General features: G+C 35.2%; 3 protein-coding genes and 1 long non-coding RNA gene across 9 annotated transcripts; 1 reads left to right on the forward strand and 3 right to left on the reverse strand.

Moving 5' to 3' along the window:
• Window positions 1-3,351: 3,351 nt before the first annotated feature.
• On the reverse strand, window positions 3,352-6,745 carry LOC140826398 (uncharacterized). 2 transcript variants are annotated; one of them, XM_073188667.1, is made up of 4 exons: window positions 6,564-6,745; window positions 6,116-6,220; window positions 5,893-5,973; window positions 3,352-5,744 (listed from the first exon to the last, which is right to left on the reverse strand). In XM_073188667.1, the coding sequence occupies exons 2-4, from the start codon at window positions 6,215-6,217 to the stop codon at window positions 3,462-3,464; spliced, it is 2,466 nt and encodes an 821-aa protein (XP_073044768.1). In that variant the 5' UTR covers window positions 6,218-6,220; window positions 6,564-6,745; the 3' UTR covers window positions 3,352-3,461. The 2 variants fall into 2 exon arrangements, with proteins under 2 accessions (XP_073044768.1, XP_073044767.1); XM_073188666.1 differs by having other exon boundaries at window positions 6,116-6,745.
• A 465-nt stretch (window positions 6,746-7,210) lies between these two features.
• Window positions 7,211-14,656, reverse strand: LOC140826399 (CBS domain-containing protein CBSCBSPB3-like). Of its 2 annotated transcripts, none has more exons than XR_012116813.1 (14): window positions 14,313-14,656; window positions 12,905-13,073; window positions 12,508-12,640; window positions 11,868-12,038; window positions 11,636-11,714; window positions 11,430-11,543; window positions 11,246-11,312; window positions 10,563-10,668; window positions 10,411-10,469; window positions 9,573-9,679; window positions 9,346-9,482; window positions 8,820-8,902; window positions 8,552-8,730; window positions 7,211-7,806 (listed from the first exon to the last, which is right to left on the reverse strand). XR_012116813.1 is itself a non-coding variant. In XM_073188668.1 (14 exons), exons 1-14 carry the CDS (start codon window positions 14,468-14,470, stop codon window positions 7,630-7,632), a joined length of 1,650 nt encoding a protein of 549 aa, XP_073044769.1. In that variant the 5' UTR covers window positions 14,471-14,652; the 3' UTR covers window positions 7,211-7,629. The 2 variants fall into 2 exon arrangements, 1 of the variants encoding a protein (XP_073044769.1); XM_073188668.1 differs by having other exon boundaries at window positions 8,641-8,730; window positions 14,313-14,652.
• A 1,788-nt stretch (window positions 14,657-16,444) lies between these two features.
• On the reverse strand, window positions 16,445-22,161 carry LOC140826400 (NAD-dependent protein deacylase SRT2). 4 transcript variants are annotated; one of them, XM_073188669.1, is made up of 11 exons: window positions 22,004-22,161; window positions 21,288-21,354; window positions 20,971-21,202; window positions 20,468-20,533; window positions 19,994-20,039; window positions 19,165-19,325; window positions 18,907-19,036; window positions 17,741-17,902; window positions 17,379-17,506; window positions 16,846-16,945; window positions 16,445-16,760 (listed from the first exon to the last, which is right to left on the reverse strand). In XM_073188669.1, exons 1-11 carry the CDS (start codon window positions 22,043-22,045, stop codon window positions 16,710-16,712), a joined length of 1,185 nt encoding a protein of 394 aa, XP_073044770.1. In that variant the 5' UTR covers window positions 22,046-22,161; the 3' UTR covers window positions 16,445-16,709. The 4 variants fall into 4 exon arrangements, with proteins under 4 accessions (XP_073044770.1, XP_073044773.1, XP_073044772.1 ...); XM_073188672.1 differs by having other exon boundaries at window positions 21,288-21,376; window positions 22,004-22,109; XM_073188671.1 differs by having other exon boundaries at window positions 21,288-21,456; window positions 22,004-22,087.
• Window positions 18,943-19,195, forward strand: LOC140826401 (uncharacterized). The gene is made up of 2 exons (XR_012116814.1): window positions 18,943-19,029; window positions 19,088-19,195. It is a non-coding gene; the product is annotated as an uncharacterized lncRNA (long non-coding RNA).
• Window positions 22,162-22,304: the final 143 nt, after the last annotated feature.

Consider the following 22,304-nt stretch of genomic DNA (forward strand, 5'->3'; position numbering starts at 1 on the left):
ATTCCAAGGAAACTCAAAACGACATCCTCTAAAAAGAAGCCTTTTTATTCCCTTTGAGAGTCAAATTAAATTTCGAAGGTTAACTTAGAATAAAAATATTTTTGTCATGCATCAATCTGATCATGATAGAAATGTATGACTATATTTTTGAAAAGTAATCTAATTTTTAGGATCGAAACTTTATATAATTTAAAAAGAAGTGTAACATAGCAAGTAAATGTTTTTAAAATTAAAATAATTTATGGGCAAAATTTATCCCTTGAAAAATAAAGGAATATTAATTAATACAGCTAATTTCAAGTACGCAGGCGTAGGATTTCACGAGTGACGTGCAAAAAGAGAGAAGATCGGAAGCAAACAAACACATAAGATTCACTAATCTGGTCTTTTTTTTTTTTTTTTTTACAATTCCGAAGTATCATTTTTATTATCAAATCTTCGTCAGCCACTTACCAGACAAAATACACTAACTCTACATGTGACAAATCTTGTCCCCACTAGAATCCATCCATCCATCAGACGCCTTAAGAATACATCTGAAAATGTCATTTATCGGGTTTAGATCCATACAAACACGACTCCACGAAGAATTTTTTTTATATTAACTACTTCGTATTTATTCTCGTTTCGTGAAAATTGTTGAGTCAAGTTGCTACAAGGATACATAATGAAAATTTGTTAACCAAATCAACCATTCCTCACTAATTAAGTTAAATTTTAAATGGCAATTTAAATATTTTATTATCGATGTTTTAAGTCCAATGTACTCATATATATATATATATATATATATATATATATATATATATATATATATATATATATATATATATATATATATATATATATATACATCATACATACAGACCAATATCAGATATCACACCACAGTACATATATATAGGCTATAGCTTTCCCCTGGCTATAAACTAGAATAGATATAATTAGCTTGATAATCGATCCAAACCAATTAGAACCCTTAATTCTCTCTTGTTGATTAATTTATCTTCTTTACAATCAAGTAAAATATATAGATGGTTCAAGAAAGGAAGGTGAAGATGAAGAAAGGATGGGTTGCAGTGGAAGTAGGTCTAGAGGATATTGAAGAAGATGGTGGATCATTCCAAAGATTTTCAGTGCCAATTTCATATCTCTACAATCCTCTGTTCCGAAATCTTCTTGATAAAGCTCGCGAAATCTATGGCTACCATGCAGTCGGCCCGCTTAGGCTCCCGTGCTCCGCGGAGGATTTCCTGCATCTCCGGTGGAGGATTGAGAAAGAAACCGCCTACAACGACGGCCGCCGCTGCCAACTTCAGACGTCTTCTTCCTTTTCCTTTTCTTTTCTCTCGTGTTAATGAACTATTTTTCGTAAGTGTTGTACACTCAATCTTGATTCTTGAGAATATATAGGCGCCTGATCATACGCACGCAAGTGCTTTTCGAATTATTTTTAAAAGATTTGGCAAATATATAGTTCGTCCTTAGATTTTATTCTATTTTTCCCTCGAAGATTTCTAATATTACTATTTTGTTGGATTAAAACGTAGGTGGATATTGTAGTAGGAAGTGACAACGGACAAGATCCATGATTGCTGAAATCTTGAACAATTTTAACATTAATGTTTGAAAAATATTTTTTTTGAAGAAATATATAATCATGCTTGAACAATTTTAACATTAGTGTTTGAAAAATATTTTTTTGAAGAAACATATAATCATGTTTTTATTAATTATAATATGTTCGTGAATATTTTTGATCTCTTGAAAACGTTAAAAATACCACTCTCATAAGTTATATAATACCTTCATTTGGATCCTAAGGATGGTAATCAATGAACACGCTGGTGTCCTTCCAGCTTAGGACAAATAAAAATATTTCCAAACCAAAGAACGAATGTTTTTCATGTGATAGCATTGCCAATTTAGAAATTTCGAAAATTTTAATTTCGAATAAAAACAAAAGACAATGACAGTAAGATTAAGAATGAAAGAAGAAGAAGAAGAAGAAGAAGAAGAAGAAGAAGAAGAGAGAAGCAAAATTGGAAACAAGTATTAGGATGTTTTGCCGCCACAAGTTTCATCAATCTTGATTATTATAATTTGTCTTTTGTTTGATTAAAATATTCTTCTATTTTTCAAAATATAAATCAAGAAATCGATATTTTTGGATAATAACGAAGTCAAGCTCAAAAGAAAAAGACTAAAGGAAAGATGACAAATTTACGTAGTCATAGTTTGTGACACCATCTATATATCTATCAAAATATGGATAAAAAGTATTATTTTTCATTTATAAATGGACGAAAATATATAGACTCATGTATTCATTTTTATATGTATGTCATGTAACACGATAAGATTATTTTTGTGAAGTTGTTTATTTGTTAGGCATAAATGATGCAAAACCAAATTGTTAGCTCGACCCACCAAATTTATAGCATATGTATGTGACTTCCAAATTCAAATATGCCTCAATATTTCAATTCAAATCAATTATATGATCATTTCTAATTTCTTATTTCTTTCAAAGACTCGTCTTCTATGCATCAAAACAAGTCAGTTTTGTTGAAATAAATATTCATTATCGGGTAACAACTCTTCAATTGCTCAAGAAAAACAAAGAATTTTGTGGATAAAAGACGATGTTTTTCAATTATGAATCGGAAAAACTAGCCTTACATCCTCACTTTGATGTGTATAATATAATATATCACATGAATATTTTGGTCAATCTATTTATATGTTAGGGACATATATGGAAAAAAAATTTGTAATTCAATTGAGAAATTATTTGCACCTTAATTTATTGTTATTAATCATCCTTTAATCACAACTTAATATTCATCTTAAAAAATATGACTGTTTCGGTAGAGTAGATGCTACCTGTGGGGGCAGTGCCTTCACAGGATCTCAGCCATTGATTTTATATGGTGATTAAATCTGGGCCTTTGATCACTTCATGGGGTGTATGTGTGTTTAAATCTGGGCTTTTGATCACCTCATGGAGGCAGTGCCTCACAAGGTAGGGTGAAATAAACCGACTGTTTCTCTATGGTGCATTTAGTATTGGAAGAGATTCGATTCTTTCATTTAAATTGGTGAGTGACCGTTTAATAACTAATTAGAACATCTTGATTTTTTTTAATTAGTTCATTATTATCAATGATTTTAAAAGAGTTTTGATATTCTTTCTAATTAAACTTCTAGAAGAGTTTAAAATAAACATCTAATTGTGAATTTAATACAAACAAATAATCAAAAGTAAGCTCGAATAGTAAAATAAGTCAATATCATTAATTTTTATTTAATATTGATCAATTTTTTATGACATGAATGTTATTCATATATCTTAATATATTATTTTGCATTTTGATTCTCTAAGTTAGTGTTAATTGATTTCAATGGATTTATTATTATAATAAGAATGCTGATAATAATTATGAGATGTTAAAGTCGTCTTAACTTCGGAGAGCCTTTAAACGGGTTTTTTTCTTGCCTAATCCAAGCTTCACGTGTGCTTTCTCGGGAAATTTCGCCCTTCTGTGTTGCAGCAGTTTCCACCACCTTGATTTCTTTAACGCCTTCTTCCGGCCTCTCTGGTTTTTAGCTAATTTTCCACTGGTTCCTTCTGCCAATTTTGATTTCTTCGCGTGCCAAATGTGCCTCGAGAAAGCTTCCACAAGGCCATGGAAATGACCCTTTTGATGTTTGTCATGTATCAGAGATTTCCTCATTTTTTCAACAGCCATTTCACCATAAGCCTCATCTTCTTGTTTGGAACGTATAATTTTCCCTTCACGCTTCTTAAAAAGTGAGCCGACGTTTATCTTTTTCCAATGACTTGCATGACGATGATTATCATGGCTATCATGGTGATGGTGGTGGTCGTGATGGTGATGATGAAAGATAATTGCCAATCTGTCTTTCAAACTCTTCCACGTTTTACTTGGTTTCTTATGATTTATAACACTAGCTGATTTGCTGATCCTTCCAGGAACCTTCTTCCTTGACGAGGACTGCATCGACGAGTATGTAGATCCTGCATGATGGTTCATTGGCTGATAGTATGATGAATATCCTTCACTTTTGCCACTGCTGGAAGTTACTTCAGGAGTTCCATCACCACTCGTGGACGAGTATAGATCGTCCTCAATCTTGCTTGTACAACTGTCATAGTCTCTCATAGTTCCATGTGATTGAGGAGAAGCTCCGCTTTCACTGTTTGTACTTGAAGTAATATGGTGGCTTCCAGTCTGATCTGAGAACGAATAATCTTCACCAACACTGCCATAACTGCTAGCTTGCTGACTTTCCGTGTTTGGCGAGTACAAACTAGAAGCCGTATCTTCCAATTCTTTATGATTTAAAGACGACCTTGATGAAGTCATAGAAATTCTGCTTGTTACAACTCCATTCTTGTGTTGTCGTTCTGATTGATGTGAACGTTTTTGAAGTGTTGCAGTGGTGTTAGGCTGATGCTTTTTGACACGTGTTCCCCATTTCGAAGTAATGTTGCGGCTAGAATCAATGGATTCAAGTTTTTTACTAAAAGTTTGGTGCCCAAAAGTGTTTGCCGGCTTCGATAGTTGACATACTCCATATCTAGTACTCCTCTCATTTTTCATAGCTAAACGAGTTTGATGTGGACTTTCCATTTTAGGCACAGACGAAAAGGTGGAAGGCCAATTAAATGTTTCCTGATCAGCCGCAACAGCAACATTCCAGGCGTTAGGCCCAAAATCATTACGAGTCGCTCTCCAGTTTCCTGACTCAATTTTGTCCATACCATGAATATGCATCTTAGGCTCTACATTTGATTCTCTCATTTCGTAGGTCCCTCCACTCCTGGAAAAATGACCGTTTGATTGGCAGAACATGCTATTTGTTGGCTGCACCTTCGCCAACGGCTGATTTATCACTTCTGTTGACACACCGTAGACCTGATGCGATGGGTAGTTTAGAGGGCTCTGAGCACTTTGACTTGTAAGTTTATATACTATGTCGTTGCTATCCATATTTTCATGTTGACCAGAAAATTGCCCAAACAGGTGCACATTATCTGATCCTATTTTCAAATTTGAGATGCATGACTCAAGCTGCTCAATTGCTTCAGAAGCCTCTTTGGATATAGAGTCAGCTTCCTCACGCTTGTGTATGGCTTTAAAGTTAGAATTACATACTGTAGTTATGTCTGGTACCACTGTGTCTGATGAAAATCCCGTGGATCCAACACCGCTCAGGTTACTCACAAAAGGTCCTATCTGTCTTCTCTTGTCTCCAGTCTTCGACTCAGTTGTCTTATAACGCAATACAGATCCAGTTTCTTGCTCAATGTTCGAAGGAACATACTCAAAGTGATTGTTCACCTCATGCTGTGGATATGCTGATTTGTCTGGATATTTAGCAGCAGCATCATTAGTTACCATTTGCTTTATGGTGCTTCGCTGACAAACCCTGCAACGTTTCTTCCCAAATTCAGCTCCATTTACATCAGCACTAGGTGTTGATTGCTCTTTGGATTCTACTTGGCTCCTTTGTCGAATACATATTTGGTCGTTCCACGATTTGAAATCTAAACCATCCACTTTTCGTTCTTTGTCAAATCCCCGGTCATTTCTAAAACTCTGTTCCACTTCTCTAGTCATATGGAGTCGAGAAGCTTGTTCCTTAACGGCGTTATTTGTTTGCTGCTCATCTGCAGCACATGGTGTCTGTGATACTCCCGCTTGACCAGCAAGTATCTATGACATTGAATCAAACTAAGAGTCAGAGGACGAGTAATCAGCACAGATTAATTATGGATCCAATTCCATGGAAAGACTGCCTTAAAAATCCGAGCAAAAGAAAAGCACAAAAATTACATTGAGTGAAAGAAATACAGGACATTACCTCGTAACACACTTTGAGGGCCCTTTGAGTTGCTGAATCCAACAAATACTTTAGAATAACTCGTGCATGCTTATCCACCTCCTGTTCAAAAAATAATAATAACAATAATACGAAAGGATCTTATGAATTAAACAAAAGCCCTGGCAATTGTAATATCTATAATATGTTGGAACAAGCCTGGAGTCTAAGATGAAGGCAGAAAAAAGAATTTATGGAAGCATACCATATTGGAGGCTGGATTTGTCATACCGTCTCCATCGCTTTTAAGAATACCATACAATCTCTGTAGAGCTAGAAGATCTGATTTCATATCCCTGGCATCCATTACCTAATAAACAACAAAGTTATGAAATGCATGTCACCAAAAAAATGTAAACGTATTAGCAAACAAAGTTAGGTTACTTTAAATGACGATGAAACATAATAATCACTAGCAATCGAGGCCCTCAACGAAAGTAGGCTGTAAAGATAGTTTATGAAAGAGCAAAAAAACAATAATATTGAAATGGAGAAAAACCAAAAATAAATTCACTGCAAAATAACAATTATACTGAATTAAAGAATACCAACCACTGAATTTCAGTAACTGCTCCGAGAACAAAAAAGAAATCAAAAATCACGCACATAGAAGCCATCACAAACGAAATCAAACAGGTATAGCCGATTCTTACCTAGATTGTTTGCCTTCCGGATTAGCAATTCGGTCGATTGTGAGTTCGATTGAGCCGTATGTTATCTCGATAAAGGAGTTGGGAGCAAAAGCCGTAGGTTTTGGTTCTGTTCAAAACCAATATGAAATCCAACATGGTATGCAAGCAGTCATCAAACTGAAATTCCGTTTGAAGAAAAGCCAACAATGCAAGATGAAAACTGAAAATAACGTAACTTCTTTCCATGGATCGTTCTGACGATGCAACTACCTTTTGTATTTTTGATTGATTGAACCTCGTCTCAAAGGGCCGCCTGTTTTGAAATATCAATCAATTTAGGCCCAATTATTTCCTAAAAGTTCAGTAAATAAAAGTTTTTCATATTTTGATTATTTATAATTATAATAATTAATTAATATCTATATGCACTGGAACATAACGGCCTTGTTTTTATATCAAGCCATCGTGCCCGCCGTTGGTAACTCCGTCCTCCGTAAACTACATTCAATTTAAAATTGTCATTTTATGTATGAAAACACGTTTTTAACTTTAACAAGCTTCGAAAATTAAGCCCATTTCTCCCCCTCTTGCCAGTTAAATAAAAAAGATATTCACGAGTATAGCACTCGGGCAGGTATAAACTCAAAGATAAGATTGGTTCCATGGACTGATCTGTTTATTTGCACCAACTCGATACGTATATATTGAATATCTTCCTTGGTACAAGTAGATATATACAAAATCATCTTTAAATTTTCCTTCAAGGCGTATTGCTCATGTATATATATTTAATAAAACATGAGATGAAGCATCTCGAATGCACCCATACGCAGCAGCCAATACATAGACCAGAACACCTGGACTTTTAATGGTATTTCTTACGTATGTAAGAACACAAAAACGATCGCTTGTAAGTTGTTCCTTTTTACCATTTCCGCCCTCTCTTTTGCCCTTCTCTTGACACCCTGCCGTGTAAGTTGTAACTAAAACCTTCACAAATAATACTAAATTTGCGTAATCCATCGTATAGTTCCATATAATGGCTTTGCATATCATCCCCTACGACTGAGTCATCCCTTCCATGACATCATATCTTAGTACGTTTCAGGTAGACCAAAACCCCTATGCAAGATAAAACCACTGCCCCTGCAAATATCCCAGTGCGGAGAGGGATCAATCTACCTCTCCGTGCAGTTTCTGATTCAGATGACAGCTTGCTCGTTACTTGACTGGCATCACAGTAATCCAAATGTAATCTCAAAACCTGGTTGACAAAAAAAGACGCGAGATATAAACGCTGACATAAATACAGCCAAAATTATCAGAAATTAATATAAGCCCACTGGAAGCTAGGAAACATAATAACAATGAATACAGGTGCAATTTGCCAAGCTTTACCAGCCGCTAGCAGGCGAAGCAAGTGCAACATACAAAAATGTGGTCAATTATAAGCCTTCAGTATATATGCCACTGACCACATTCTAAGCTCCTTATCTTTTTATATCAGATTGTGTTTATCATACATCATAAACTATATAAACTAAAATGAGTATGATTCAGAAGAAGAAGCATGCTTCTTGGATGCAAAATTATATAATTGTGCATTTTATGATGCTAAGAAGTAGATATCAAAAGCACATGATAGATAAAAAGTGATTCATGAAAAACTTGGACATCACAATAATTTTGTTGATGACCATTTATACTTGCGTTGATTTGTAGAATATAGAAGATAAGAAAGCTATTTCTTCTCAAGAAAGTGGATTATAACTTAAGAATCAGACTTTGAACAAATAATTTGAGGCCACAAGAGATTCGGTTATAAGAATGAGGTTGCTGCATACTCTGAGATCTAAATGTGTCAGCATTGGAAGAATGAAAAGACAGATTTTTTTTAGTGCCGTGGCTCTGTTAAAGATTCTAAAACCACCATCAGAAGTAGCAGGGACGTGTAGTGGCTGTGTAGAACAGACTGGCATTAGAACCACCAAAAGCTACAAGATTCTTACTATGCAGATGTTCTAAATCTTTTCCTCCATCAAGAAGAGAGAGTGAATGTCCTTGTAAGATGTGGTTCGTAAAAAAATCATTCTCACACCTTTAGTCCCACTGATCTTGCATGGCTAACAGCACTGACAAGATCCGAGTCTGTCGTGAGCAGGACTTTATCTCCTTCATCATCTTCATACTAAAACAGAATTAGGAAAAGAAGTTAAAAGGTTTTAAATAGTTTGATGGCAAAATTTACCAAAATTATTCTATGTTCTTTTTACTCACCAAAAGTTGAAGGCAAATCTGATCGTTTGATGCACCCACCCTTTGCATAACAGCAGAAACAAGCTCAGATAAATTCTCAAAGCCTGAATGGGAGGAATCGGAACATGGAACATCAAAAGGGATGACTATGGTCATTAAGCTTGATAACAAAAAGACTTGAGTCAACCAAAAATTCGAGCTCACTGACTAATACAACTAAAAATTGGCAACAGCCATGCATATAAACCCCATCAACATTCTCATAGAGCACAATGTGAGTTCTTGTTGCACAGATACTTTGACATGTTATATATATTTTTCTTCATTTTCTTCTTCATTAGTTTCACAAAACCAAAAACTAAATGCCCAACCAACGCTTGATGCTGCTGCTTAAAAACTGATTTTGAAAAACAATTTTGTGTTTATACAGGAAATGGGCAACAATAAATACAATACCAAATAAAAGATATACAATCATATGTCAGAGTAAGAATCAAGAGGTGTTCAGTTTCATCTAACGCCTGCCACCAATAAAGTCTGAACTCACCAAAATTAAATCGATGCACGCGTCGTTCATGGTCCTCAAATTTGAAAGAAAATGAATTCCCAAGACCCAGAGGTGGGTATGTAGACTTTGTATTTTCTGTTCCTTCTGATGGCATATATTGGGACATTGACATCTCACTGTACAGCAAAGCATGCAAGGACAGCTGTCATATCTATAGATCATTTAGTTAAATAGTTATGTTCTGAATAGAAAAGGTGAAGGAAAACCTATGAGTGTCATAATCATCTGGAGGTTCTAGATTTAGTGCTGAATCCCAGAACTTTTGCATCACTGTATTTGCTACATCATTGGCGACATCAGAGCTACTTTCAACCTTCAAAGAATATTTAACCTTCTCAATTCTCTAAACTTTCCGAGGAAAATCATCACTACCATGTTCACTTTAATTCCATTTCGTTCCCATTTTATTAAATGTTGATTCTTGTTCATATAAATAAATGCATATTTCAAAAACTTTTGACCCGTCAGAAATGCCTCAGTAAAAGAATATGCACTCACATTCACAAAAAATCTCTACTTCTACATCATAATTACTCTTTAAAGCAAAAGGCAGAGTAAATAAATACAAGATCCTGTAAAAAGTTAGATATAAGCAAAAGAAATTGGTAAGAGAGCTGACTAAAGTTATTTTATGCAAGATCAGACAGTCTTACGTAAAAAAAAATTGCCATTAATATTCAAAGAACTAAAAACAAGGTAATAATATCATCAACTCTTTATACTTGTGATAGATAACATGGCCATCAACTTCCACACCTGGAAGAATTCACTCAAGTTACCAAAACTCGAAAAAAGATGGTATCCCTTGAAAAAAAAATAAAGATCGCATGTAAGAAATAGAAGACACGAAGTTGGGAACATTAGGCAATAAAAAATTTAAATTGTTCTAACTAAACATAATGAACACTGTTAAATTCCACAAATATACCAAACATGAAGGTGAAAACTCGGAATTTTGGTGACAAGAAAAAAATGTCAAAAGGTAATAATCAATACATTATGCACCGGCCTGAAAACAACACTCAAAGGGCAAAAGAATTTTACCATAGAAATTGCTGCCTGAGTTATCTGCAAAACATCCATGCAGGCAGCAATACCTCCGTCTGCTCTCCCAAATAATATAAAATGTATTAAAAACTTAAAGCCTGAAATCAAATCTTTTTGCTTAAAATACAGAAGGATGGAAATACACTCACCTTTTTCCAGAACAGGTAAATGTAAAAATTTCCCATCATGCATTATATGCAATGCTTCAAGGATTGTTGTCTCCAGTGTTACACATTCAGGATTCTGTGTCATTACCTTGACAAAGAGAAGTAGCATTGGAAAAAGATAAAGCAACATCTTCATCCAAACAACCGTGGAGTAAAATTTCGGTAACGCAGTCCACTAGGTCATTCAATTTTTAGTTTATACATTACATAAGTGTTTTTCACCACAAAATACAGCACAGCCAAAAGCCTAAAACAAAAAAATCAACTGGCTGAAGTCTGATCTATGGTCAACAACCAGATCAAGCAGAAAGGGATGCAACAATTCTCTCAGAAAAAAGATTGTTTATCACGTGCCTGGGGGCTGGGAAACTATTGAGAAAGGACATTTCAAAGTTCAAACAAGAACAAAAGATGGTGGAAAAGGTCATAAAGGCAGCAAACAAGACACCTAGCAAAAAATGGGAAAACTTGTGAGAACACTTGCAGAAATTTGAGTTTACTACGTCAATACTATCATAACAACTAGGGAGCAAAAAGGATCTCATGATAACTGTCTTTACAAGACATGATAATCTGATCATATCATGTAAGTCACGTGATTGATGATGCAATAAGAGAACACAACACTATTATGAAACTGGAACAAGAAAGAAGCAGCTCCAAACCTTTTCCACTAAAGTCAGCTCGGGAGAGAGATTTTGGGCCACAACTCGCATGAGTATATCCTTTGAACTGCAACAATATCAAAATAATAACCATGAGCAAGGATAAAAAGCACAGATCAATTCAGACTCCGCTACATGAATATATAACAAAGTAAAAGAAAGATATTCTGGACAAAAGTCATACGTTAATATCCCCTGAATCTTATTTCCTGTCATGACAACCACCGAATTGACTCGTAATTCACGCATCTTTTTAGCAGCAACATAAACAGGATCTGAAGGAGATATTACTGCAACCCTGAATTTGTGATAAATTACAGAGTAAGTTTAAATGCAGAGCCAATAAGACAATTTCCATCTAAAGGAATAGGCTAGCAAGTTCCGTTTTACCTAGAATTATCGGAAATGATAGCTGATAAAGAAGGTTTGAAAATGCGTTCCCTGAGAGTTTCTACAAAAGCTGATGGTGCTGCAATACAGAAGAAAACCAAATTAAACAAAAAAACAACTATAGTGGAATTTGAATTAGCTGACAAACAAGCCTTTTATAAATTTTTATAGAAAATATTCCTTGTCGAGAACCATTATTTTACAAACAATAGCCACAGAAATACCAACTGACCCGAGAAATTGCTCCTGAACTGACGTTCAACTCCTTCAACTGCTGCTGCCATGGCACTTCCCTGCTCTGCGGCCTTCTCCATTCTCGATATGGCATCATAAAGACATTTTGTGATATCTAAAAGAGCTATAACTTCTCCATTCTCAACAACAGGGAGGTGCCGGAATTTACCTATTGTAGGTAAAAGGAAAGCAGGAAAAGTTGACACTGTACTCATAAGTAAAATGTGCATGTTTCAAAACAGATTGGTGGAGCAACTTAACTGAAACATAAAACCTAAGCTGATGAATTATTAGGCTAAGAGTAATTTTTTAGGCATATCTTGTTGGAAAAAAATGGAAGCAGAGTGGTAGCATAATATATACTTAGAATTGACATTTCAAAGAAAATTATAACCTAGGTAATTAAAATATTTAAAAAATGATGACACAGGTATCAGCAACGTTTGAGGTCATAAAGCAAGGCAACCACCCAAGTTCAAGGAGCAGAACCATTGCCACATGTTTAAAAAGCTTGTTTTTTATCTGGTGATCAATCTACATGTATATTATTTCAAATTCACTTTCTTACAATCAACCAAATTCAAAAGGCTTGTGCAGTAAGCATTGCGATAAGGAAAAAACGACTCAGAAGAAGCAACCTTGAACCATCTTCTGAAGAGCCTCAATAGCCAATGAATCTGAATTCACAAATATTGGATTTCTTGTCATCACTTTCGAAATTATTGTTTGCTCTGGCCTCAACTCCTCAGCTATTACTCTGGTTGCAATGTCCTATTCATACAAGACCATAGTTAGTATAAAAAAATCCTAGACGATAAAGTTATGTGTTAGATCTTAATAGAATTGGAGATCATTAGTTCCATGACAGATAAGGTGATCACTGCAATATGCCTATTCAGAAACATTGCCTTATAATGCACCTTCTTCCATCTCCTTCAGGAAAAAATAATTTAAATATTCAAAAACAACACAAGCAAACCAAACACATTCACTGTAATCATGGATCGATTGCTAGTTACACACCTACATGAATACCTTATCAGTTACAATTCCAGAAAGCAGAGCATTAGCATCAGTTAGCAAGACAGCATCAACACGCCGGGCTGCCATCCTCCTACAGGCATCTGACACAGTGGTCCCTTCAGGAATTGTAAGTGCCTTTGATAGCCTTAGTTTCTTCACCGTCCTTTCCCCAACAACAGAGCTACATATACAATCAACAGATATGATGCCAGCACAGTGCATAGACAGGGAGTGGTACAAAAGATGGAGTCAAAATATACATTCAAACATACAAGTAAAAGACGGGGGGTGGTTGGGGGGAAGCGGGAAACAACTTTATATTTAAACCTAAATTGTCTCCCTTGATACACTGCACTGGGAAAAAATGCACCAATACCATGTTAAAAATATAATAAGATGGCCACTGGCTGGTTAAAACTTTTCACTTACAGATGATACATGGATGACAATTTAATGCAACAAAATACTAAAAAAAACCAGATGAGAAACTGAAACAATCTACATAGATAATGACAGAATATGAGTGCAAGGAGCAAGCCTAACCCCCGACAACTACCATTATAGGTGAGATCTCTTCATGCTTATTAGTCATTCCACAATTGTTGTAGAGCCAAAACGGGACACGTAACATTATCGACACTCACCTGGTCCCCCTTTCCACTATATTGACTCTCTTGACAAGAGCACCGATATTGGGATTTAGGCCATAAGTCTAAAAGAAAGTCCAAACCCAAAAAGCCAGCCTTTTAGGTGGAACTGTGGAAGAAAAGAACCCCTCAAACCTAATAGGCACTCCACATTTTACAGTGAAGGAAATGTAGACACGGACAATACTACAAACAGTTGCACAAAGGTAGTCTTTTCACAGGTTGCCGAGCCTTCTGCTAAGTCAACTTTCTGAATGAGTGTAATAATGTTAGGACTTAAGGCCATAAGCCAAAGAGAGAGCCCAAATCGAAAAACATTGCTCTCTACATTGGGGATATTGTCAAAATCAAACTTATTAGTCACTTCATAACTCATATGAGGCCATGGTGGGACATGGAACATCGTAAATATATCAATACTAGCTATTTACCAAAAGACCATGTTAATTTCCATATATATCACTCTCAATACACATCTGACCGATCCCAGATTATCTATATCATAAATTCCAAACCCACATGTGCATTTAAATTTTCTGCCTCTAAGGATCCACGTAACAAGCTAAATTCCTCTTAACACCGCGGACGCTAGCAGTCCCACAAGTGATAGAGGTTGTTCGAGTTCCGGACTCAGAATATTTCAGCTTCAAGATTTAATCTTTTTCTCCCAAGCCCCATCATTCCAAAGTTGAGCTTAATTCTTAAATACGATACAAAAAAAATTATTTAATAACAAGAAATTTTACACGATAAAATAAATCAGGGAAGCTTACGATTGAGTAGGGGAAGTAGGCTTGGCGTGAAACCCATTAGCGGCGGCGGCGGCGCCGTTATCGGAAGTTGAAGCCGACGACTTCCTCACGGTGGATGAATTGCGTCTTTGAATCGTACTGCTGCGTCTGGGTGGCGGAGGACCCATTTGACCACTCATTTCTCCCCGTTATATCTCGTTTCAATCACCCTGTCATCTTCGATGACAAAAATGTACGGGGAATTAGGGCAGTTATTCAGGGTATGCCCCAAACCTCTCCCCTCCAGAAGAGCCGCAGCATAAATTTTAATGGAAGCTTGCTTTATATATATTTATTTATTTAAATGGTTGAAATCAAGTGTCTCTTCATGTTGGTATATTTCAGTTCTTACGTTAATGAGTGGCTCTCGCTGTACTCCAACCAAATCCAGCATTGGCAAACACCGACTTTTATAGTTGCTAACGACTTTTCAGGTCCACAAAAATTATGAATCTGTGAACAGCAAGGGTAGGTTACTTTAAGTGACGATGAAACATACTTGTCATTTTTGTAACCATACATTAACATATGTATTTATGTTTTAAAACACAAAGATTATTGAATTTATTACAATATCTTTAAGTTAAAAAATTAAAACTGATCATTGTGTTGCCCTAGATAAACCAAAGTTTCTGGGAATTTGTTTCAGTATGGTATCAAAATCACAAGGGTCCAACGTTCAAGACCTTTAAAATAAGGAATCCCATTTATTTCATTATGTTGGTCCCGAGTGATGTTTATTATCTAACACAACAATTTTGATAAGACGCTATCAATAATTAATTTTGTGAGATATGTCTTTTATTTGTCTAAAAAATATTACTATTTATACCAAAAATATTACTTATTATTAAAAATATAAACATAATTAACTCGTGTCACGGATAAAAATATGTTGAACTCCTTTGCAAGAGACTTATCATATCTAATATTTGACCAACTCCGATATTTTAGATACCAATTTAGTATACATTTTCCCATTATCTAAGAAGAAAGTGCTAGGCTCGAGCTTACAGAACAAGATTTCAGTAGAGGTAATAAATAAACTTCCGTCTGGTTGAGAAACGAGGACACGACTGCTTCATAAAAAAACCGTGAGTTGCCACATATGTTTGACATATAATTTCTAGGCAAAAACTTATGTGAACCAGTTTCACGGGTCGTATTTTGTGAGCCGGATCTTTATTTGGGTAATCCATGAAAAAATATTACTTTTTATACTAAGAGTATTACTTTTTATGGTGAATATTAGTAGAGTTGACCCGTCTCACAGATTAAGATCCATAAAACGATCTCACATAAGACTCACTCTAATCTCTAACACGCAAGATCCTTAACTCCAAGCCCCACCGCAGGCCGTCCAGAAAATTGGAAGCCTGAGTAATTTTATAGGGAATATTTTATATATATTTTTTATTAAATATAAAAATGTTGTATACGAACTGATAATTAAATATACATGAATTAACCCTGTAGGTCTGCTCACGAGTAACAGATGAAGCTATGTATAATAGAAACACATAAAAATCATCAAAACAATGAAGCGCAAATAATTGATTTTTGTGACAAAATACATATAACAAAACAAATAAAAATTATAATTTAAATACTAATACATGAAAAAAATTATTATAATCGAATTGTGTAAAATATCAATCCAAGAGCTAAATAAACATTTTACAAGATTATAGAATCTTGGAGACCAAAATCCAAATCAACTAAAAATAAAACACCAACCGCAATACACGAAGGGATAAGAGAAAATGCATTCAATAGAAAACAACACAATATATAAATGGCTCAATTTGATAAACATAACTCACCTGAGTGGATAATTTAACAAAGAAAGAGAGAGACGTTTTTTAAGAATAAAGAAGGTTTTTTTTACGCGAAGAAATGTGTAGCAATAGTATAAAAATTTGACCACCAATTTAAATTTTCTGCAAAAGATTTGAGATGCTCACTAAGATATTGAGTGACAAATAAAAATAAAAATTGAGCACCCACCGAAGGGAGGCCCTAGGCTGCCTACCATTGGAGCCGGCCCTGCCCGACCAGCTCGAGCCATATACAGCTAATTGCAAAAGAAATCTAACAGAGATAAAACATAAGTTAATCGAAAGGATAAATGTACCACAAAAATCGTCTTGATCTTAATATGTCCGGTATACAGTAACTGTATTTCATGTGAATTAAGGCATGACTACCCTAAACATTCTATTTTCATATATATAAACAGTGGTAAACACAAATTAAGCAGTGCCCGGCATATTTGCCTTGCTCGATTGAATAAAATCACGGTTAAAGAATGATATAACGGATCTGATAATGATTCACCATAGAAACACCGTAATGATATACACTGTTTCCCCCATCGAGCTAGAGTTGAGGGATGCTAAGAGATCCAACTGAAAGTAATCTGGGCAATATCTGCAGTGCACCATTGCTTGATTTAGACAAGCAGAAAATTCTATAATATAGTTACTGTCAGCAAGAGGATTTAAACGAACTATACCTCGCCCAGGCGCGTACTAATTTTTAAAGGAACAAAATCATCAGCTCTAGTCACGCCAACATTTACAATTGCCGTAGAAGCACCAGCCTCGTGAGCAGCCCTGTACAAGAGTACATAAAAGTACTGAGTGTATTTCGTATCTGATGGAAATTATAAATTCATGACGGCCCAAAGCTCTATATAAAATCTTAGAAGTGTGATAACTGCCCAATCTACAGTGCCCTTGGCGTATAAGCTAACAATATCAAAGGTAAATTTTTTTATTTATTATCAAGAGTACATTCATTTTTAATTATATGTAAGTGGTAATCTTCCATAACTATAGAGATATTCTATTTCACATCTTAAGCTGTCGCTTATGAGAAGTGTAATGCACAACCTTTTCTTTTACCCATTTCAGGATTTCAAAACGTGTGGAAAATTTCAATATTGTTGGGCAAATATTTGTATTTTTCACTGAATATAATATTTATGTTCTTCTCTATAATATCCTAATAGAATAAACAGTGGGTAAAAATTAGTATGGAATATACTTGATCAGCCGGAAAGCAGACATGGTCATCAAAGATGAACCGAGTGCAAGGAAAGCATCACATTCCTGTGCAGCTTCCATTGCTCTATCTGCTCTACCCTTGGGGACATTGTCGCCAAAAAATACAACCTGGCAGTGTCATACTGCATGTTACAAAATAATAAACAAAAATTTCTGTAGAACATTAAACAAACTAAAATAGTATAATGAATTACCATCGATTGTCTATTTTTAGTGGCACATACACAGATAAATGGATACATATATTAGCTATGTAAGTAACAATGCTTAATCACACCATTCAAAACTTGGTGCCAGGTTTTCTGGGATCGCTAAAACCACGTGAAAAAGCAAATTGCTTACATCAGGTTTCAGTATTCCATTGCATTTATGGCAACTAGGAATATGATATTCCTCCTCCCAGAACTTCTCATCTATTTCAATATCTCCATCAGGCCTCTGTTTCATTCCAAAGCTCTTATCCGAGCGGCTGTCATAATCTAGACTCTCAATTGCTTCTGCCCACTGTAATCATATTAAGTTTTTTGCTTCAATTTCTATAGAAACAAACACGACATGATGGCTAAAAAGATTACCTTCGATCTTTTCTGTAACACAAAGGAAGGAGCCAACTAATATGGAATGGAATTTCTAGTTCTTGTGATTCTCAAGTTTGTAAATTAATAGCTTGCATGAGTGGTGACCATGAATCAAGTCTTTATTGTTAAGAAAAATGAAGCCTTCAGAATTTAATGATACATCATAAAAGAGAGAAAAAAATATGATCGAGTGTAGTGTTTTGATGGTGCAAAGCCATGCTTTAAAAAAAATTAACAAGACTGACAAAAATATATCAACTTCTATGTGTTTCCAAGTAGAATATAGCTCAAAGAGAGAATAAAATATTATCACTAGAGAAAAACAAAATATATCACTAGCGAACATTTATCAGTTCATATAGTCATTTGAGGACCTGCTAAGCAAACATTCGTACCTCAGAATCGCAATAAAGGGGTCACTGTCATCCTAAAGAAAACTATTAAATGTAAGAAGGAGAAATCTAGGAAAGATGGTTGAATTACAGACAACGTAAAAGAAAGTAAGAGCTGATCGGGACTAAGACTGATACTGTCCAACATGCTGCCAGTAGGATCATAGCAGAAGCAGATACATCAGAGTCAAACATATAAAAATAATATCTTCAATAGAACCTCATAAAAATCAAGAATTTGATTGAAACCTTAGATTTGACATGTCACAGATAAGTTTGTCCCGACAAGATTTCTTCTTTCATTCATTTCTTTTCTTTTGTTTTTTTGAGAAATCTTGTCATAAGATTTAATGAGAAGTAGCCTTTCACATGCTGCATGATGTATTTAAAGAAAGTGATTTATTTTCAAAATAAAAATAGAAAGTTCCTCAATTATACTAATCCGAACGAATAATAACTGAAGAGTAAATTCTTGGATAAACTACAGTCGAGAACAGAACTCCAATTCAGATATAATCATTTATACCAAAGGACAAACCTTTGGATTAAGAGCCTTCACTTGATCTTGAAATGAATCTCGGGATATAGAAAAACCACATTCTGTACAAGAAACAATATATACAGTCCCGTGTAATTCAAGAGGGTTGTTACCAGCACGATGGTGCAACCTGAGAAAAGAAGGGATATGCTGTCATTGTAGGAAATCTAAAAGAGAAGAGGTGCAACCTGAGAAAAGAAGGGATATGCTGTCATTGTAGGAAATCTAAAAGAGAAAACCTCACATGACAAACCATACCGATCTACATTTTGAGTCATCATAAAACTTATACGACCAGCTTTCTCGAGAGATGCCAACGCAACATGCGCTGGCCCTGGTTGTGCAGCAGTAAATCTTCTCCATCCAGCAAAGCTCCTTGCCCAGTACCGCCTCCGGGAGCGAAGGGAACGGAGAAATTCCTGCTCATTGAGATAGTACGAGTCTAGAACTTAAATACCCATACAACACAAAATATGGACAAACACACAGCACATACAATAAAGCATCGGTTTAAAAGTGTCGTAAGCAAACAAATCAAAACTAACAAGAACTATAGAAGACAAATCTTTTACGCCTTAAAGCATTGAGTTTAAGCAGTCGAGATGCCAGTGTTGCATTGATGCCCATGATGTACATGTATTAAGTTTAACTATTAAGTTGAACAGGAAGCAGTCCTGTCCAGAATTGATTGATAAAGTAAATATTGACATGACAAGCACCGACATCCTTTAACTTCAAAATTAAGTAAATATAAGCTACTTTTCCTATGCATTTAACTGGATTTCCCAAAGCTATTGCTAATTTATGCATGACTAGATTTTTAGTCATCCTGGTTTGAATTTGATAAAATTGCTGTGAGTCAGTCCAACACTTGTATTCAGTACTGGTGAGTGAAATTTAAAATCCTCTAGCACGAAATTTATGAGCAAAGCAAACTTTTTGAAATGATCACAATTGCATCGGATTCACACCTCCATTTTAAATTATGCAGCACACACCCAGACTATAGAACTGGGGCAAAAATCTCAAATGAAATCTAATATAACACAGAGAAGATATAAAAAGGCAGCAAATGCTTTCTAATCACCTGATGAGTTATTGGCCGAAATCCAGTACTGTAAGCTCCATTTGGACTGCAAAATGGTAAATACCAGAGCTTGAAAATAGGTATTTAAGTAGATAAAGTGATTGACTGATTAAGTTTTAGAAGCTGAAACAAAGTCAGCAGTGACAATCATTAAAAAATAAAGATACAGAGCCAATATTGTAGTTTGCAAATTCAATACCGAGCTGTAAATTTCGTTTCTGGTTAGAATTTTCAAGCTAGATTGCCATGTTCAGATATCAGGGAAATCTTCAAGTCAACATGGAAAAGTTGTAATTTTTAGCAGCCAGGAAACTTCATTAGTAATATTGAGTCCAGCAACAGATGATCAGATAATGAGTCTGTAGTCCGGATACTTAACATTATTACAGAAAATAAAGAAGGTCATGACCACAAAACCTATTAGCATGTCACCGCATAACCAGGTAAACACTTCCATAGGAGGTCAAAAACAACCTTCTATAATCAGGAATTCCACTCTCCGTGCTTATCCCAGCTCCAGTCAAGACAACAAGCTTCGAACTGCAAAAAACAGCACAAAATAAGTATAGTTCAATTTGCATAGAGATAGCTGAAGGTATGGTCCAGCTTTGTATGATCAGATAAACATTCATTGGCAGGTCATATTTCAAATAAAATGGTTGGTGCAGGAGCAGCAGGACATAAACCCAGGAGCACTTTTGACAAAACTTTGGGGATTGAAGATTCAACTGTTTGGTCAGGGTGTAGTGACGCACATGCAGGTACAAAGTCCAAGAGAAACAAGATCCTCAGCAGATTAGTAACATGTAATATCCGCAGACAATCTGATTTCATCTATAACCAATATTATGAATTCATTGAGCCTATGATGGTCAATTTCAGCTAAAAGAAAAAACCACGCATCTCTAAGAAAGCAATCATTGCCATTTTAATGACTTTTTTTAGCTCTTTGGTCCTTTGCAGGACACCATGCATACCTTCTGTTGAAAAATTGACACAAGAGATCTATATCTTGATCTCTAGGTGGATCTGAATAAGGGACCATCTTTTTGTCTCTCAGAAAATTTGAAGGTATTTCTTTATTTTCCATCTGGGCCCCAGAAGGTAATATATGATAAGATGTCTGCACAAGTTTGACAGATGCTCGAGAAGATATGAATCTGATAGACCTCCACGATGTTTTCCCATCTTTTATCAATCCGACAGTATCTGACACATAGGAAGAACATATAGTGGACAATCAGCTAATTACAACAATAACAGGTCAAAGACAAGGGGAAAAAATGGAACTTACCCGAATTTCGTCCAGAAGAGTTTCCAGTAAACAATGTTCCCAGCAACTCTCTCGCGCCTTTAATTGTCTGCATGTCCAGTTAGCTTTGACTATTCGAGTTGTTTCAGAATACAAAAGACCAAGCATTTATTGGAATTTTCACACATAAAAGCGTGAACACCAAGAGGACCTGTGTTCGTAGAATCATACAGAAAGAGAGGCCAATAAAGAAAAAAAACATTTTTCAACCCTTCCCTTCAGAGTTCAGACTGCACTAACTCAAATCACTACATAATACATCTTAAAATGTGATTAATTTAGCATTTATACTCACATGGCATGAGTACTAGTCTACAAGTGGAAGCTACGTGAATAACCACCAGGAAGAGCAAGTGACATGAAAAAATGAAAGTAAAAGGTCTTAGAAACCATCTGATTCTTTGGAATGATCAAATACATATCCCAATTTAACATTCCAGCCTTCACAAGAGCAAGAATAGACATTAATTTACACCAAAACTCCGTTTCAAATTCTTTCTTCAGGGAATTCAAAGGTATCTGCGCTACACGAACCCATTAAAACAAAAGATACACAACATATCTAGCAAGAGACTGCATTGAAACTTGGATAGAATTAGCATCCACAAAAATTGTAGGTTAAAAGCGTAGACACCCAATAACGAAGAAAGATAAAGCCTGCAGTGAAAAATGTAAAAGCGGGCAGAAAAGAGACCTACAGAAATGAATGGTCGAAGAGGCGAACGCAGAGCCATAGCCATCTTCAGAATCTTGGACTGTTCAGGCTTGCTGCTGTTAATTTATTTGGCGGCATTAAAAAATGAATCTTGATCGGTACCATACCCAAGGCATCGGAGAAATCGCTAATTTATTTGACTTTTCGATACTAGAAAACATTTCATTTGTTAATTAAAAATCATTTTTGTAACAAATAAAAACAAGAACTATTGTACTAAAATTAATTGTAGCTTACTTCAGACAAATAATAATAATAATAATAATAATAATAATAATAATAAT

This window comes from Primulina eburnea, chromosome 3 (assembly GCF_022965805.1).
Source record: "Primulina eburnea isolate SZY01 chromosome 3, ASM2296580v1, whole genome shotgun sequence".
Lineage (NCBI taxonomy): Eukaryota > Viridiplantae > Streptophyta > Magnoliopsida > Lamiales > Gesneriaceae > Primulina > Primulina eburnea.

Excerpts from the sequence above, each read along its gene's own strand:
- LOC140826398 (XM_073188667.1), bottom strand. The coding sequence starts at position 6,217 with ATGGATGCCAGGGATATGAAATCAGATCTTCTAGCTCTACAGAGATTG. Across the intron at positions 5,974-6,115 it reads CAAATCCAGCCTCCAATATG|GAGGTGGATAAGCATGCACG; the intron begins GTATGCTTCCAT and ends TTTTTTGAACAG. Across the intron at positions 5,745-5,892 it reads CCCTCAAAGTGTGTTACGAG|ATACTTGCTGGTCAAGCGGG; the intron begins GTAATGTCCTGT and ends TCAATGTCATAG.
- LOC140826399 (XM_073188668.1), bottom strand. The coding sequence starts at position 14,470 with ATGAGTGGTCAAATGGGTCCTCCGCCACCCAGACGCAGCAGTACGATT. Across the intron at positions 13,074-14,312 it reads CCTACTTCCCCTACTCAATC|CTCTGTTGTTGGGGAAAGGA; the intron begins GTAAGCTTCCCT and ends TTGTATATGTAG. Across the intron at positions 10,669-11,245 it reads AGCTGACTTTAGTGGAAAAG|GTAATGACACAGAATCCTGA; the intron begins GTTTGGAGCTGC and ends CTCTTTGTCAAG.
- LOC140826400 (XM_073188669.1), bottom strand. The coding sequence starts at position 22,045 with ATGGCTATGGCTCTGCGTTCGCCTCTTCGACCATTCATTTCT. Across the intron at positions 20,534-20,970 it reads TGTCAATTTTTCAACAGAAG|TTCGAAGCTTGTTGTCTTGA; the intron begins GTATGCATGGTG and ends TGTTTTTTGCAG. Across the intron at positions 17,903-18,906 it reads TGAAGGCTCTTAATCCAAAG|TGGGCAGAAGCAATTGAGAG; the intron begins GTTTGTCCTTTG and ends ATATGATTACAG.